At 49.2% G+C, this 17831-nt stretch overlaps 1 protein-coding gene across 2 annotated transcripts in view; it reads left to right on the top strand.

The window, feature by feature from the left end:
* dmpk (DM1 protein kinase) overlaps nt 1–17011 on the top strand; it is a 34146-nt gene extending 17135 nt beyond the window's left edge. For both annotated transcript variants that reach the window (XM_030100922.1, XM_030100921.1), the window contains exons 6-15: nt 971–1064; nt 1168–1365; nt 7478–7726; nt 9121–9200; nt 9294–9390; nt 10800–10960; nt 11331–11428; nt 14878–14945; nt 15100–15174; nt 15913–17011. In XM_030100922.1, coding sequence (XP_029956782.1) covers nt 971–1064; nt 1168–1365; nt 7478–7726; nt 9121–9200; nt 9294–9390; nt 10800–10960; nt 11331–11428; nt 14878–14945; nt 15100–15174; nt 15913–16014 — 1222 coding nt within the window. In that variant the 3' untranslated portion in view covers nt 16015–17011. The remainder of the gene's footprint in view (nt 1–970; nt 1065–1167; nt 1366–7477; nt 7727–9120; nt 9201–9293; nt 9391–10799; nt 10961–11330; nt 11429–14877; nt 14946–15099; nt 15175–15912) is intronic.
* The last annotated feature ends 820 nt before the right edge of the window (nt 17012–17831 follow it).

Raw genomic sequence — 17831 nt, 5'->3', positions numbered from 1 at the left:
CTACCTACCTATCTATCTATCTCGCTATCTATCTATCTATCCATCCATCCATCTATCATACTACAGTAAAACAAAACTGTCAAATTGCATCAAGACTAAAATTCAGACTAAAACTAATTTCCACAGACTAAATTTGAACTAAAACGAAACAAAACTAAAAAAATAAAATGTGACTTTAACTAAATCTAGTCTTTGGTGAGTGACTACGACTAAAATCAAATGAAAAATTCATGTGAAAATGAACACTGTCCTCATGAGACAACAGGAGTCCGTTCCCATGAGACCACAGGAGTCTGTCCTCATGAGATGACTGTAGCCCGTCCTCATGAGACGACTGGAGCCCGTCCTCATGAGACCACAGGAGTCTGTCCTCATGAGACGACTGGAGCCCGTCCTCATGAGACCACAGGAGTCTGTCCTCATGAGACGACTGGTGTCTGTCCTCATGAGACGACTGGTGTCTGTCCTCATGAGACGACTGGTGTCTGTCCTCATGAGATGACTGGAGCCCGTCCTCATGAGACGACTGGAGCCCGTCCTCATGAGACGACTGGAGCCCGTCCTCATGAGACGACTGGTGTCTGTCCTCATGAGATGACTGTAGCCCGTCCTCATGAGACGACTGGAGCCCGTCCTCATGAGACGACTGGTGTCTGTCCTCATGAGATTAAAGCAGGGCTCACTCATCAGGCCCAGCATGTCTTTTCTCATCAGTGTTTTTCTGGAACTCCCTCGTGTGATTCGATGCTACCAGTGTGTTTTTTTCTTTCACCTGTCGTAGTTCTGATTTCTCCAAATGGATTATGGACACGTCTTCATGTCTCAGTCCAGTTCAGGCCTGAAGCCGCTGATCTTTCTTCTAGATACACTGATTGATGCTGCTCACCTGAGCTTTGACTTCAGTTCAACTGGGCTTTATTTGTTTGCGGACGATTCCTCTGATGTTTCTTTATCTTTTACGTTTGAACAGAGACATCAAGCCTGACAACGTGCTGCTGACAGCGGAGGGACACGTGAGACTCGGGGACTTTGGCTCGTGTCTCAGGCTCCTGGAGGACGGGACGGTGAAAGTTCACTCTTGGACAACGTCCTCACACGTTTCACTAAACTTAAGCTCAAAAGGAAGCTGTGCCTTGAAGAAGGTGACGTTGTTCCGCTGACCCGCAGGTGCGTTCCTCGCTGGCGGTCGGGACCCCGGACTATTTGTCCCCAGAGATCCTGAGGGCCGTGGAGGACAGCGGAGGCTACGGCACTGAGTGTGACTGGTGGGCTCTGGGGATCTGCGCCTATGAGATGCTGTTTGGGATGACGCCCTTCTACGCAGAGTCCATCTCTGAAACCTATGCCAAGATCATTCACTTCAAGGTACAGCGCCCCCCGAAGGCAGCCAGCGGTCAGGTTCAGCTGCGCAGCAGCAAGAAGCAGCAGAGTTTCTGCACAGGATGAGCCACACACCGCTCAACACCTGCAAGAACATCAGAGAGAAAATGTGACTCTAAGACGTCTCACATTCACCATACATGACCAGCTTCCTCTGCAGAACACAGAACACCTGGCAGAGAACCAGCATGTCGACTGGAGCAAGACTCAGTGACTGGGGGCTCAGCTTTCACAGGAAGGACCCTGCAGAACTAGGCTCAGAGGAGACTTTCTGCAGAACCAGGCTCAGAGGAGACTTTCTGTAGAACCAGACTCCTGTTCTACTTTTAGAGAACCTAGGAACCTCCAGTATTTCAGCACTCTGAGAACCATGTGCTCTCCTGGGGCAGTATGGGACAGTTTTTCAAGACTTGGTGGAGCCTGGTTGTTAAGAAGGATTTTAAATCCTCGATTTAACAGAAGCTAATATTACAATGATCTGCTCTCTTCTCTAGTTCTTGTTAGAACTCTACTGCAGTATTTTTGCATTATTTCTTGGTTCTCATTATAGAGCGATAATAGAGAACCACAATAATCTGCTCTGGAGGAACAAACAAGGGAATAATATTCAGCATCACTCTGAGTCAACATGTTCCTGATTTTATAGACTTTACAGGTGGAAATAGGAGGTTCTGAAGCCTGGTTTATTGTTCTGGTCTCAAGTCAGTCCAGGTTCCTGTCACTGGTTCTAGTCCTGTTCTGACGTAACTCCAGGTTCCTCCCTGTGGTTCTACATGTTTAGATCATCTCAGGGGACACAGCAGCACCCATAGTTCAGACACAGCAGCACCCATAGTTCAGACACAGCAGCACCCATAGTTCAGAGACAGCAGCACCCATAGTTCAGGCAGTAGAACCCATTGTTCAGAGACAGCAGCACCCATAGTTCAGAGACAGCGGCACCCATAGTTCAGACAGTAGCACGCATAGTTCAGAGACAGCAGCACCCATAGTTCAGACAGCAGCACCCATAGTTCAGAGACAGCAGCACCCATGGTTCAGACAGTAGCACGCATAGTTCAGACAGTAGCACGCATAGTTCAGAGACAGCAGCACCCATAGTTCAGAGACAGCAGCACCCATAGTTCAGAGACAGCAGCACCCATAGTTCAGACAGTAGCACGCATAGTTCAGACAGTAGCACGCATAGTTCAGAGACAGCAGCACCCATAGTTCAGAGACAGCAGCACCCATAGTTCAGAGACAGCAGCACCCATAGTTCAGGCAGCAGCACCCATAGTTCAGAGACAGCAGCACCCATAGTTCAGACAGCAGCACCCATGGTTCAGACAGCAGCACCCATAGTTCAGACAGCAGCACCCATAGTTCAGACAGCAGCACCCATAGTTCAGAGACAGCAGCACCCATAGTTCAGGCAGCAGCACCCATAGTTCAGAGACAGCAGCACCCATAGTTCAGACAGCAGCACCCATGGTTCAGACAGCAGCACCCATAGTTCAGACAGCAGCACCCATAGTTCAGACAGCAGCACCCATAGTTCAGAGACAGCAGCACCCATAGTTCAGAGACAGCAGCACCCATAGTTCAGACAGCAGCACCCATAGTTCAGACAGCAGCACCCATGGTTCAGAGACAGCAGCACCCATGGTTCAGACAGTAGCACGCATAGTTCAGACAGTAGCACGCATAGTTCAGACAGCAGCAGCCATAGTTCAGACAGCAGCACCCATAGTTCAGAGACAGCAGCACCCATAGCTCAGACAGTAGCACGCATAGTTCAGACACAGCAGCACCCATAGTTCAGAGACAGCAGCACCCATAGTTCGGAGACAGCAGCACCCATAGTTCAGAGACAGCAGCACCCATAGTTCAGGCAGCAGCACCCATAGTTCAGAGACAGCAGCACCCATAGTTCAGACAGCAGCACCCATGGTTCAGACAGCAGCACCCATAGTTCAGACAGCAGCACCCATAGTTCAGACAGCAGCACCCATAGTTCAGACAGCAGCACCCATGGTTCAGAGACAGCAGCACCCATGGTTCAGACAGCAGCACCCATAGTTCAGAGACAGCAGCACCCATGGTTCAGACAGCAGCACCCATGGTTCAGACAGCAGCACCCATAGTTCAGAGACAGCAGCACCCATAGTTCAGACAGCAGCACCCATGGTTCAGACAGCAGCACCCATAGTTCAGAGACAGCAGCACCCATAGTTCAGACAGCAGCACCCATAGTTCAGAGACAGCAGCACCTATAGTTCAGAGACAGCAGCACCCATAGTTCAGACAGCAGCACCCATAGTTCAGAGAGCAGCACCCATAGTTTAGAGACAGCAGCACCCATAGTTCAGAAACAGCAGCACCCATAGTTCAGAAACAGCAGCACCCAGAGTTCAGACAGCAGCACCCATAGTTCAGAGACAGCAGCACCCATGGTTCAGACAGCAGCACCCATAGTTCAGACAGCAGCACCCATAGTTCAGGCAGCAGCACCCATAGTTCAGAGACAGCAGCACCCATAGTTCAGACACAGCAGCACCCATAGTTCAGACACAGCAGCACCCATAGTTCAGACACAGCAGCACCCATAGTTCAGAGACAGCAGCACCCATAGTTCAGACACAGCAGCACCCATAGTTCAGACACAGCAACACTCATAGCTTAGAGACAGCAGCACCCACAGTTCAGAGACAGCAACACCCATAGTTCAGACAGCAGCACCCATGGTTCAGACAGCAGCACCCATAGTTCAGACAGCAGCACCCATGGTTCAGACAGCAGCACCCATAGTTCAGAGACAGCAGCACCCATAGTTCAGACAGCAGCACCCATAGTTCAGAGACAGCAGCACCTATAGTTCAGAGACAGCAGCACCCATAGTTCAGACAGCAGCACCCATAGTTCAGACAGCAGCACCCATAGTTTAGAGACAGCAGCACCCATAGTTCAGAAACAGCAGCACCCATAGTTCAGAAACAGCAGCACCCAGAGTTCAGACAGCAGCACCCATAGTTCAGAGACAGCAGCACCCAGAGTTCAGACAGCAGCACCCATAGTTCAGAGACAGCAGCACCCATAGTTCAGATACAGCAGCATCCATAGTTCAGACAGCAGCACCCATAGTTCAGACGGTAGCACCCATAGTTCAGACACAGCAGCACCCATAGTTCAGACACAGCAGCACCCATAGTTCAGAGACAGCAGCACCCATAGTTCAGACAGCAGCATCCATAGTTCAGACAGCAGCACCCATAGTTCAGACAGCAGCACCCATAGTTCAGACAGCAGCACCCATAGTTTCGACAGCAGCACCCATAGTTCAGACACAGCAGCACCCATAGTTCAGACAGCAGCACCCATAGTTCAGACACAGCAGCACCCATAGTTCAGACACAGCAACACTCATAGCTTAGAGACAGCGGCACCCACAGTTCAGAGACAGCAACACCCATAGTTCAGACAGCAGCACCCATGGTTCAGACAGCAGCACCGATAGTTCAGAGACAGCAGCACCCATAGTTCAGACAGCAGCACCCATGGTTCAGACAGCAGCACCCATAGTTCAGAGACAGCAGCACCCATAGTTCAGACAGCAGCACCCATAGTTCAGAGACAGCAGCACCTATAGTTCAGAGACAGCAGCACCCATAGTTCAGACAGCAGCACCCATAGTTCAGAGAGCAGCACCCATAGTTTAGAGACAGCAGCACCCATAGTTCAGAAACAGCAGCACCCATAGTTCAGAAACAGCAGCACCCAGAGTTCAGACAGCAGCACCCATAGTTCAGAGACAGCAGCACCCATGGTTCAGACAGCAGCACCCATAGTTCAGACAGCAGCACCCATAGTTCAGACAGCAGCACCCATAGTTTAGACAGCAGCACCCATAGTTCAGACACAGCAGCACCCATAGTTCAGACACAGCAACACTCATAGCTTAGAGACAGCAGCACCCACAGTTCAGAGACAGCAACACCCATAGTTCAGACAGCAGCACCCATGGTTCAGACAGCAGCACCCATAGTTCAGACAGCAGCACCCATAGTTCAGACAGCAGCACCCATAGTTTAGACAGCAGCACCCATAGTTCAGACACAGCAGCACCCATAGTTCAGACACAGCAACACTCATAGCTTAGAGACAGCAGCACCCACAGTTCAGAGACAGCAACACCCATAGTTCAGACAGCAGCACCCATGGTTCAGACAGCAGCACCCATAGTTCAGAGACAGCAGCACCCATAGTTCAGACAGCAGCACCCATAGTTCAGAGACAGCAGCACCTATAGTTCAGAGACAGCAGCACCCATAGTTCAGACAGCAGCACCCATAGTTCAGACAGCAGCACCCATAGTTTAGAGACAGCAGCACCCATAGTTCAGAAACAGCAGCACCCATAGTTCAGAAACAGCAGCACCCAGAGTTCAGACAGCAGCACCCATAGTTCAGAGACAGCAGCACCCAGAGTTCAGACAGCAGCACCCATAGTTCAGAGACAGCAGCACCCATAGTTCAGATACAGCAGCATCCATAGTTCAGACAGCAGCACCCATAGTTCAGACGGTAGCACCCATAGTTCAGACACAGCAGCACCCATAGTTCAGACACAGCAGCACCCATAGTTCAGAGACAGCAGCACCCATAGTTCAGACAGCAGCATCCATAGTTCAGACAGCAGCACCCATAGTTCAGACAGCAGCATCCATTGTTCAGACAGTAGCACCCATAGTTTAGAGACGGTAGCACCCATAATTCAGACAGCACCTGCACCACCGGCTTTCAGTCCCTTAGGAATCCATCAAAATGGTCATGACTTCAACCCTAAATATGACCAAGAGAGTTACATTTTCAACATCCACGCCTCCTTGTGGCCATGTAAATAATGCCAGATGGGGCACCATTGGCTCACAGTGGGTATTTTTGAATGGAGCAAGTTGCTCTCAACAAAGTAATTACATTTGACCACAAATATGAATCTCTATACTGAATGATGACTTCAGTTCCATTTTCAAAACATAAAATCTTTAAATTAGTTTCTGAAATAGATCAGTCTGAAGCACATGATTGCATAACTGCACATCTTCATTTACATGGATGGACCAGCCCGATTCAAGAAATAAGAAGCTACTTTGTAGATGTGCACAAGAAAAACACTGTGAAGATTAAACTAGTAGTTTGGAGAATTTCAAGTCTGGTCTGAGAAATGTACCAACACAACCGATAAAACGGAAAGACAAGCTAGGATGATGCATGGATAGATGGATGGATGAATGGGTGGATAGGTGAGTGGATGGATGGATGGATGGATGGATGGATGGATGGATGCATGGGTGGGTGGAGGGATGGATGGATGGATGGAGGGATGGATGGATGGATGGATGGATGGATGCATGGGTGGGTGGATGGATGGATGGAGGGATGGATGGATGGATGGATGGATGGATGGATGCATGGGTGGGTGGATGGATGGGTGGGTGGGTGGATGGATGGGTGGATGGATGGATGGATGGAGGGATGGATGGGTGGATGGGTGGATGGATGGAGGGATAGATGGATGGATGGATGCATGGGTGGATGGATGGAGGGATGGATAGATGGATGGATGGATGGAGGGATAGATGGATGGATGGGTGGATGGATGAATGGATGGATGGAGGGATAGATGGATGGATGGGTGGATGGATGGATGGATGGAGGGATGGATGGGTGGATGGGTGGATGGATAGATGGAGGGATGGGTGGGTGGATGAATGGAAGGATGGATAGGTGAGTGGATGGATGAGTAGATGCAACTAACTTTTCCACTGTCTTCCTATGTCCTTTACAGACTGCCACTTTGGACGAGTGTCTGAATACTTCAGACACCCGTCCAAAGTGTCTGATTTTAAAATTCAGATTTTAATGAATTTGGTGATCAAGAAAACATGTTTTGAAGAGATCTTACCGTGACTGTGGAAGTCACAAACAAGAGGAAAGTGCAGAGGTTTTCTCTCAACTTGAACAAGTGAAATAGTAGTGACTTTTTTCAAGGTAATGGAGTTTAAAAAAAAAAGGCCCTGCAAAGTTCTCAAACCAGTGTTCTGTGTTGTAATCCTCAGGATCATTTTGAGCTTCCTCCCTCTGGTCCAAAGATTTCAGAGAAGGCCCATTCCTTCATCACGGGACTCATCTGTGAGAGAGAGGTCCGTCTGGGAAAGAAAGGCCTGAGCGACTTCAGGAGCCATCTCTTCTTCTGTGGACTGGACTGGGCCTCGCTGCACAAATTCCCGGCTCCCTTCAGGCCTGATGTCTCTAATCCAGCTGACACATCCAACTTTGACATCCTGGACGACTGTCTCAGTGAGATGGTAGTATTTATACAGAAAAGACACACCACTGCACGCTGCCTGTAGTTTTCTGGGTGGAATTTTTTATTTTTTTACTTCAGTTATGTGGGATCTCTCTTTAAAGTGAAGGTTCACAAATACACTATGTAAACTGAAAAGTGGACTGTCAAACTGTCCAGATTAGAAGAACTCCATGTGAGTGTATTCTGCTTCTTTTGAGCAGCTGCAGAGTCTGTAGCTAAATGTGGTTGGCCATAATGTGCAGCAAACTGTCAATGCCGATCTGAAGAGGACTTCCAGCTGCCTTTTTGCTGCTGACGGCCAAATTCCTCCCACAGTCGTCTTCACAGCCTGTCACTGACGCCACTGGTCTGACGGAAGTCCGCTTTCAGGTTGAAGATGTAGGCAGAGGAGGCCAGATCACTTCACGCTGACCTGAAGGTTCTGACCACTGCAGCAGGAGCTGAAGCAACAAGCCACAGCTGGTGGTCAGCTCTGTCACAGCCCACCCTCAGCTCCACTGCTCACCACGCTGATGCTTTTTCCTCACAAAAGTGGCAACAGATAAATGAGACTGTCTGATGTAAACGAAGCTTTGTTCCACCAAAATGAAGTATCTCTGTGAGGTGGGGCTTACATCTCTGGCATCTCCAGCTGAATCTCCTGTAAAGCCGCGTCCACACCGCCAAAAAACGAAAAAAAAGCAAGAAGTTGAAAGCGGGTCAATTTTGAGGTCCGACGCTGAACAACGCCGGGCCCCCGAGGACACGCGGTGCGTTGATGCGGGGAGTCTGTGGCTGTAGTGCATCTCTTCCGTTCTGCGCTCCCTGACCTACGTCACCATAGAGTCTCTCTCTGATTGGTTTGCCGCAAAAACGCTGCATCAAAAGTTCAGATTTTCCAACTTCAGCGTTGGCGGCAAAAACGCTCCGCCGATGCCAGAACGCCCCGACGCGCCGCAAAAACGCGTCTGACGCACCACTGGGATTTTCGCCGGTGAACGTGCGTTCCGAATTGTTTTTCAATTAAAAAACAAAGAAATCGTTTGGCGGTGTGAAAGGGCCTTCATGGACGGTAGTGTTTGAAGACCAGGTGCTGTGCAGACCCCAACATAAAACAAAGAAAAATAAGAATGAAAAAACCCACCAGTGTGTGCCGACGGGGTCTGCGGACGACAACAGAGGGTTTATGGTGAGAGTGGCGATCACCGATCAGCAGACGCAGTGCTGGAGACCCTGATTTTAAAACACGATGCACTAGGTCCCTCAGTGCAGGGATAGCAAGAAGTTGTTGGGTCGGGGAACGTTTTGTTGTCAGTCAGAGATGAAACGTCACACCATATCGTACTGTCATGTCCCGGCTCATCCTGTGACGGGGACATTGGTGTCAAAACTGCTATCTGGTGTCTCTTGCAGGAAACGCTGTCTGACGTGATGGACAGAGCTCCCATTGGAGTACACTTAGCTTTTGTAGGATACTCTTATACTGCTACCAGGTAAACATTGGCCAGATGGTGTGTTAACAGCTCCAGTTAGTCTGTACATGCAGGTCTTCTAAGTCTTTGAAAAAATGTCCAATCTTTGTGCAGCCAGACGGGCGCCGTCGACCGCAGTGAGGACATCATGATGCAGATCGACCACACGAGGCTCGTGGAGTGCGACTCTCACTATGCAGCAGAGGAGCTGGTGAGTGTGTCTTCAGGGTGTGGCTGTTCCCGGGTCACTGGGTGTTCCAAACCACACTCTCGTCTGGAATTCAATTCAATTCAATTCAGCTTTATTTATGAAGTGCCAATTACAACATGGTGGTTTCGAGACACTTTTACAGAGAAACCCAACAGATCCACATGAGCAAGCATAAGCGACTGTGGAAAGGAAAAACTCCCTTTTAACAGGAAGAAACCTTTGCAGAACCAGGCTCAGAGGAGGAGAACCCTGCAGAACCAGGCTCAGAGGTGGCGGCTTTCTGCTGTCCCGGTTGGGTGAGGGGACAGAAAGAGAAGGAGACAGGACAGACAGGTTCTTGTATCTACATACAGTTCATATATAAACACAGGGTACAGAGGCTACAAGAGGAACCATCATCAATGGCATGTAGGAATACAATGAAATTACAGTAGTACAATGAAATTACATTGAAACGAGACAAGGAGCACAACTGGGAGCCGGTTCCACATGGTAGAACCCGGGGTTCGGTAAACCTTACACCCACTGGGTCCAGGTTCCTCCATTAATCAGTGGAGCAGCTGTTTTGTTTGATGCCCAATTAGAACTGAACCCACTGGATCCAGGCTGTCTCAATGGATCAGCTGATTGATGTTCAGTCTGCGATCCCTCAATCACGGCTCTAGTCCACCTAAGAGACAGCCTCTTGGTCCAGGGTTCTGGTGTTCTGACTTTTTAGTCTCCCACAGTAGAGAGAGAGGGGGGGGCGGGGGGGGGGGGGGGGGGGAATAATTTTATTTCCACTGAAGTGGACACAGGTTCACAGATTTATACAATAAATCCACGACTCATTTTCCCAACATCACCTTACAGAACAATTACATAATAGCATAATAGTAGAGAGAGAGAGAGAGAGAGAGAGAGAGAGAGAGAGAGAGAGAGAGAGAGAGAGAGAGCAGGCGTGACCCCTAGCTGTAAACATTATTGAACAGAAAGGTCTTCATCCTGGTCTTAAAGCAGAGACTGAGTCAGCCTCCCTTACAGACTCTGGGAGCTGGTTCCACAGAACAGGAGCCTGATAGCTAAAGGCTCCACCTCCTGTTCTACTTAGAGAACCTAGAACCTCCAGCAGACCAGCACTCTGAGAAGGAAGCGTTCTCCTGGGACAGTCTGGGACTAACAGCTGTTTAAGATCTGATGGTTCCTGGTTGTTCAGGGCTTTATAGGTTAAGAGGAGGATTTTGAATTCTATTCTAGATTTAACAGGAAGCAGTGAAGGGGAGCTGATGTTGGGGTGATATGATCTCCCCTACTGGTTCTTCTGAGAACTCTTGCTGCAGCATTTTGAACAAGTTGGAGACTTTTTAGGCAAGTATTGGGGCCCCCCGATAACAAGGAATTATTGTAATTATTGTATTGTACTGATCCAGGGTCAGCTGTGGCAGCGACCTGACTCTCTGCCTGTCCTATTGGAGCACCCAGTGTCCCTGGAGGAGGGTCCAGCCATGTCGACACACACCACCACCACGGAGGAGGAGGAGGAGGAGGAGGAGCAGGGAGACCAGGGGAGGCCAGATGTTAACCTGCAGAGGTATGAGCCAACACCATCTTGGAGACCGGTGATTCTCTGCTGGTGGGGTCAGCCATCTCTGTTCTGGATTTTGTATTTATTCTGGTTTCTTTGTGAGATGTGCAGGCAGCAGGACTCAGATTGAGCCCAGCTTTTAAACTGAAGGGTCACATACCTTCCCACCGTGTTTTTTCAGCCTGTGATAAGATAAACACATCGGTGGGGGGGGGCTCTACACCTCAATGTGAACTACTGTCACTTCATTAGAAGATATAGCTGTGAACACTCAGTACATGGTGGAGCCACTACAGGATGGGCTGAGAGGAAGTTCATCTCTGTACTGTTACAGCTTTATTTTGAAGGTGATGTTCATTTCTTTTTTGTCTTTAAGACAGGTAAATGAAGCAGAACAAAGATATTGTGAGTTGGAAAAAGAAATGAAGCGACTGAGGAAGGAGATTGAGGACTGGCGAGCCTTCAAGGATTCAGGCAAGGCATCATCCAGTGTTTGGTCCTCGCACCATCACCCGCTGTGGTTCAACCTCATCCAGGTCGAAGTGCAATCATATCAACACTCAGTACCACTTCCATTGTGATTTTATGAATATTTAAGCATCAAATGTGAGGTTATCTGGAGACACTAAAGCCTGGTTTCCACTGCGCAGCACGTATCGGTACGGGTCGGGTCGGGTCAGGTTGGGTCGGTACAGGTCGGGTCGGTACGGGTCGGGTCAGGTTGGGTTGGTACGGGTCGGGTCGGGTCAGGTCGGGTCGGGTAGGGTCAGGTCGGGTCAGGTCGGTAAAAGCGTACCAGGCACAGACCAGTGTGGCGTTGCCATGGGGCAGGGTTATGGTTATAATGTAGGCGGGGTGATGAACGGCCACATTACGACGCAGGATGTGACGTCATGAAGCGCCAGCAAACGCGGGAGAATTTGCAGAACAAACATGAGGACGTTGAGGGACTCGTATTCTTTCTTTTTACTTCTTTGCAAAGAAGAGACGGGCTGAGTTTTAACGAAGGCTCCCGGCAGCAGAAGAGACGCTTTCAAGAAAAGAAGAAGAGGAGTGGAGATGATGAGGAGGAGACATCAGGGAGGAGTGGAGCAGCTCTGAAGATCTGAGGAGATCTGAGGAGATCTACTCAGCACTCCATGTTTCAATACTGGAATAAAGATGTCAGTGAAGCGTGAAGCTGTGTTCTGGTCATGAAAATTCAGTAACAAGATATGAAGTCCTGGAAAAGTCATTGAAAATCAGAGATGAAAAGTGTCTGAACCCTGTTAAAACTATATGAAGCATAGATCTGCTCATTACTTTCATTCAGAAATGTTTCTGACAGACAAAATGGTTATGATGGAAGATGAGATTTATAGCTTCAAACTAGTCTTTTAGACTACAAATTGTGCAGAGACGACATGCTTGTCAACATGAGTCCAGCTGAAAAGGAGAGTTGGTTGATGACAGGAGGATTGTTTAATAAAGCTGTATTTAGTGATGGCTGTGTTTAAAGACCCACTTTAATGAAAATCATGTTTTTCATGAAGTTCATGTAGACTTTTTCTGATGCTACAGGACATGTGTTGACAAAAGTAGGCTCAAAATTGCATTTCTGAGTATTTCTGCATTCAAATCGCTGTGAACAACATTCCGACCAGAAAATGCAGAATCAAGACGACTGGACTTGTCACGTCACTGTGCCACCCCTCCCATTCCGCCCCCCCCACTTGCACCGCCCATACCGAAGGAGGCTTTGCCCGCTAGCGGCCGAGTGCGTAGCGTCCGGCCCTGCTGGAGGGTCTGGAGGGTAAGCCTGGTGCTTGGACAGTACAGAGTTGTAGAACTTACCATCGCCCTCCGCCAGATTGGAGCCGGGCTGCGGCACTGTCCAGACCGTGTCGTCCTTTATTTTTCTGTAATTTCTCTGCAGTCTCTTACATTTTGCGAGGCGTTGACCGGTGGTCTGAAGCCATGGGAGAGGAGCCACTCCAAGATGATGCGGGAAGTTTTTTCAATTCTAATGGTGCCATCCAGTCCCTGTTGAGTCTCCTCTGCAGTGATGGAGAGGAGCAGTGCTGGGTAGACTTTTTGGAAGAAGTTTGGTGGTTAACAGTTTGTTGTCTGCCGACAAACTTTTTGAAGATGGTGAACTTGGTAAACAGTAGTGGTTGTCACGGACCAATCAGAAAACAGCTCTGTTGAAGACCTTCCCTATCATATTCGGGACATGGTGCCAGGTATCGTATACGGAGGAGTCGTGAAAAATGGACTTGGTCGGTAACAGACAGCTTCTTATGGTACCATGGACCATGGTGACCACTAGGGTGTCCTGGTGCCAAGTGCACTTATGGACCCCCCTGTGCTCGAACATGGTGTTAGTTCTGGACAAACTGTGACTAGCACAGAAGTCCAATAACAGAACACCACCGGGTTCAGATCAGGGAGGCCGTGCGATCCAATCACCCCCCTCCAGGTCTCACTGTCGCTGCCCACGTGGGCCTTGAAGTCGCCCAGTAGAACCATGGAGTCCCCAGTCGGAGCACTGTCCAGCACCCCTCCCAGGGACTCCAAGAAGGCCGGGTACTCTGCACTGCTGTTCGGCCCATAAGCCGAGACAACAGTCCTGAAGGACCAGAGACCCTCTGGTTCACTGGGGTGAACTCCAACACCTGGCACTGAGGTGTGGGGCTATAAGCAAACCCACACCAGCCCGCCACCTCTCACCACGGCAACGCCAGAGCAGTGGAGAGTCCAGCCCTTCTCCAGAGGAGGGTTCCAGAGTCCAGGTTGTGTGGAGGTACCACTAACCTCCCTCACAAGCTCAGGCTCCTCCCCCCCAGTGAGGAGACATTCCATGTCCCTAGAGCCAGTCTCTGTGTCGGAGGATCGGGTCGCCGGGCACCCTGCCGTCGGCTGCCACCCAATCCACACTGCACCCGGCCCCTATGGTTCCCTCGACGGGTGGTGGGTCCACTGGAGGGCTGGCCCACGTCGCCCCTTCGGGCTGAGCCCCATGGGCGAAGGCCCGGCCACCAGGCGCTTGCTTGTGAGCGCCAGCCCCAGGCCTGGCACGTATGTGTTGTGGGACATGTGTGTGCAATACATTGGAGGGGGGGGGTATTTTGTTACTGCTGGCCATGACTGAAACATCACTGCACGCTTCTGTAAAGAAGACGCCTATATATCAGCAGCATGGCTTCATTCAAACATCCACCACACATCCAGAGCGTTTGTTTTCCAGTCTGTGTCAATAAGAGAATAAGAATAGCCTGAATATGAAGCGTCTGCTGGAGCGCTCAGTCAGAATGTGGTTGTAAATGTTCATGCTAACAGGAGGAGCTTGGATTTCTGTATCAGTGAAGCACAACAATATTAGTATGAATACTCTTAGCAAGCCTGTGTTCCTTCAGATATTGAAGCACAAAGACATGTTCTCCCGGTTCAGAGTCCGTCAAGTGCGTCAGAGTCTCTCCTGATCCTCCCGTTCAGCTCTGACAGATACACTTCCCTCTGAGCTGCTTCGTCAAGCATCACATGGTGACAGTACAGAACACACAACAACACTTTGACTCCAGCTGTGAGACATGGCCTCTGTTGAGAGGGAAGATGGACAGGAGTCAGAACCTGATCAGGATCTATAGCTCGACCTATTTAAATGAAGACCTTTACTCTCATGGTTTAAGTCCACTGAAACACGGTTTCTGAGACATGAGGTTGCACTAACAGTGAACGGACCAACCACAGCCAGTGCCTTGCTTCATTCAACCTAAGTCAAAGCTTTCACTTTAACGCCGTCTCTTCTTTCGCCGCGGTCTCATCGACCACCGTGTTTTCCTTTGGTTCTGTTATTCTGCATTATACGGCTGCCTGGCAGATCTCTCACCTCAGAGCTGAACGCCTGCACATCATGGCTTCTGACTGTCCTCTCTCTCCTCCAGCCACAGAGCTGGGTCTCTACCCAGCATCCCTTGTTCTGCCCCCCCACTGTGTGGATACACCAGGGGATGTAAGCGTATTTTCCTCTTTGCTTGAAAATACACTTTTAAACAGCATGTAACCTGTTCTACTGGGCAGTTCTGTTAGCATGTGCACTCAGGGCCGGCCTCAGTGTGTCCCTGCAGCTGCTGCAGGTTCACTGCTGTGGCCTTCATGTGTTTCAGAGGGAGAACGTGTCCACAGCGTGTCACTACCCGCTGGTGATTTCTCTTCACCGACACCTGCTTCTGTTCCACAGGGTGAGTCCCAAATTCTGATAAATACTTCATTTATCTGCAAACATTTCCATATTTCATAACAACTCTGACACAAACACGTGTATGAGTGTCTTATTGGTCTCCAGTCCTGGTCCTGGAGCGTCTCTAAGGGTCATGATGGGAGGCTCCTAATTGGACCTTCATGTGCCGGGACATCTGAAGTATCCGGGACTGAGGTCCTGCAGAACCTGGACTGGAGACCACTGGCATTAAAGTTTAGATTGTGAAGGATAAACAGATGTGATTTGATGTGGAAGGAGCAGGATAGCTCTGTGGTTGAGTAGATCACACATCTCAGCTATGAAGAAGAACAAGCTGTAGCTGTCTGGCTCTGGGCAGCATTCACGCCAAAAGGGATGACAATCATGAAACCTGCTAATTAAGAGGACACGGCAGCAGCCGGTAGGACTTCAAGGGGATCAAACATTGTTTCTGTTGTTTGATTTGCTGAGATTATGAGTTTCCTTACAGTATTTCATTCAGTGTGTGTCTTAGACCATCATGTGTGACTGAATGAATATCTGAAATACCTATACACTCACTGAGGGTCTTTTGAGTGTTTATTCAATTATGCTAATTAATATACTACTAAAATGTGAACTTGTAGCAGTCCCACAATGTCTACTTTGGTAAATAGAAGTGAAACGCTCACATTTCAGCTCTTTTCCTCCATAGAAGCTTTTCAGATCGGATGTTTGAGATCTGTTTCCTGTCATGCAGGTCTACCTTCCCCAGGTGAGGAGCCAGTCCTACCTGCTGGTGTGTGCAGAGGGGAGGGAGCTGCAGGCCTGGGACCGGCTCTGCTTCACTGAGCTGTCCTGAACCAGCCGACCGAGCAGGACCAAGGACTCGTCCTTCACTCCAACTCCCTGTCCTCTGAAAGATCCCACAAGCCCCCGTCAACAGAAATAGAAGGACTGAAGCAGCAGCTGTGGATGTCTTAAGTGTGGGAGACGTAATTTAGAAAGGATTTGAATTGAATCTAAAGGCAGGTTGGACTCAGGGGCAGCGCTGGGAGTTAATGAAGAGGACATCTTTGACCCTGTGTTGTCTGTTTACAGTCTTCACTTTACATGGATTCGCTGAACTCAGAGTATTTATTTGTTGTGACAATGAGAATGTCTGACTTGTGAGTGACAGATATCGTGCTACACTTACTGTCTCGTGGCATTTTAGACCATATTGGTGCGTTTAGTTGTCACAATGGACGTGATTCTCTTGAGCTTGGGTGTAGTTTGCACTTGTGTTGTACAGTTCTATGCATTGTCTTGCTATTCTTGTAGTAGGACACAAAATGTTGATGAAGACCACAAAGTAGTTTAATGAAGGTGATTGAGCAGCAGTGATGAAGGCTGCTAACCCCTCAACAAAGGCCGGAAACATGCAGGTTAAGGGAGTGATGTGCTGATCTCGGTTTGAAAGCAGTAAAATCAAACTGGTGTCACTGATGCTCTATTTCTCAAATACAAAATGCTAGCATGTAATTTGTGTTTGGTTGAGTTGAAATTGGCTTCTTACTTCATGTAATTTCAGTGCTGTGTATTTTTGTACATTTTCCTCTGGCTCAGAGTCATGAGGACCTATCCAGTAGGCTGAGACTCAGCTTCTTCCCCATTGCAGTGACGAGACCATGTCTCCCCCCAAAAAAACGCAGAGGACACCCATCACCACGTCCCAGTCCAGTAAAGGGACCACTCACTGCTGGGGACACAGGCCATGCTGTATAAATTTTAACTGCACTCATGCTATTTATTGTAATATTTATGTCAACATCGTAGCTGCCACAAGAAGTGTCGCCAAACTGAATTTCTTTGTACCCTCTTGCAATGACAATAAAGCTTCTAAACTTTCTTTCTTGGAAAGTTCCTGTTCAGTTTAACAATAGCTGCCATTTGTAAAAGTGAGGCAATTTAACCTGAGATATCAGCCTAACAGCTCCTAACAGCTAGTCCATCACTACTGACTCCATAAGTGATCAAAAAGTCAAGTCAGTCAGACAAAGGATGTGGGTTCAGTATCTCCGTGGATGACTGTCAAGCTACGGGCTAACGGCGATGTGTGACTTCCGGTGCCCTTCACATTAAAGCACCGTGCCCGTGTAATCATGAGCGCCGCTTTATTTTTCATTGTATTTCCTGTAGTGCAGTGGATGCTGTAACTTGATGTTTATCCACGGAGAAACTGAATCGCTCTGTACAAGTAACAATCAGGAAGCAATCATGCCCGGGTTCTACCAGCTATGCAACATCTGAACTTGCGAGCGGATCACCGTCAGCAGCCAACTAACAGATGGCAGGGAATGGCGGCCCGTCCGCGCCGTGCTACTAGTTAGCCACAACATGCCCGCCCGGCGCTAACCCGACTTCCCCACCCGGAGCCAAGATACACCCGGCGCCAACCCAACTTCCTGGCTCCGATGCCGACTCGCCAAACAATCAAACGCGCATACAATAACAGAAATCACGGATCATGAACCGACGGCGGTAACGGGGGATGAGTGAACTTACTTTTCACTGACGCACACAAACTTCAGGATTGATCTCTTCTGCCCGTGCACTGCTGCTCTGTCGTGTCGGCGCTGAACTACAGGTAAGGGGGGCGTGGCGGCGTGACTTAAACACCTCTGTGACCTATAACCC

Source organism: Salarias fasciatus, chromosome 10, assembly GCF_902148845.1.
Source record: "Salarias fasciatus chromosome 10, fSalaFa1.1, whole genome shotgun sequence".
NCBI classification, from domain to species: domain Eukaryota; kingdom Metazoa; phylum Chordata; class Actinopteri; order Blenniiformes; family Blenniidae; genus Salarias; species Salarias fasciatus.
Note: the sequence above shows the minus strand (reverse complement) of the source record. Positions and strands in the feature narration are given on the sequence as shown.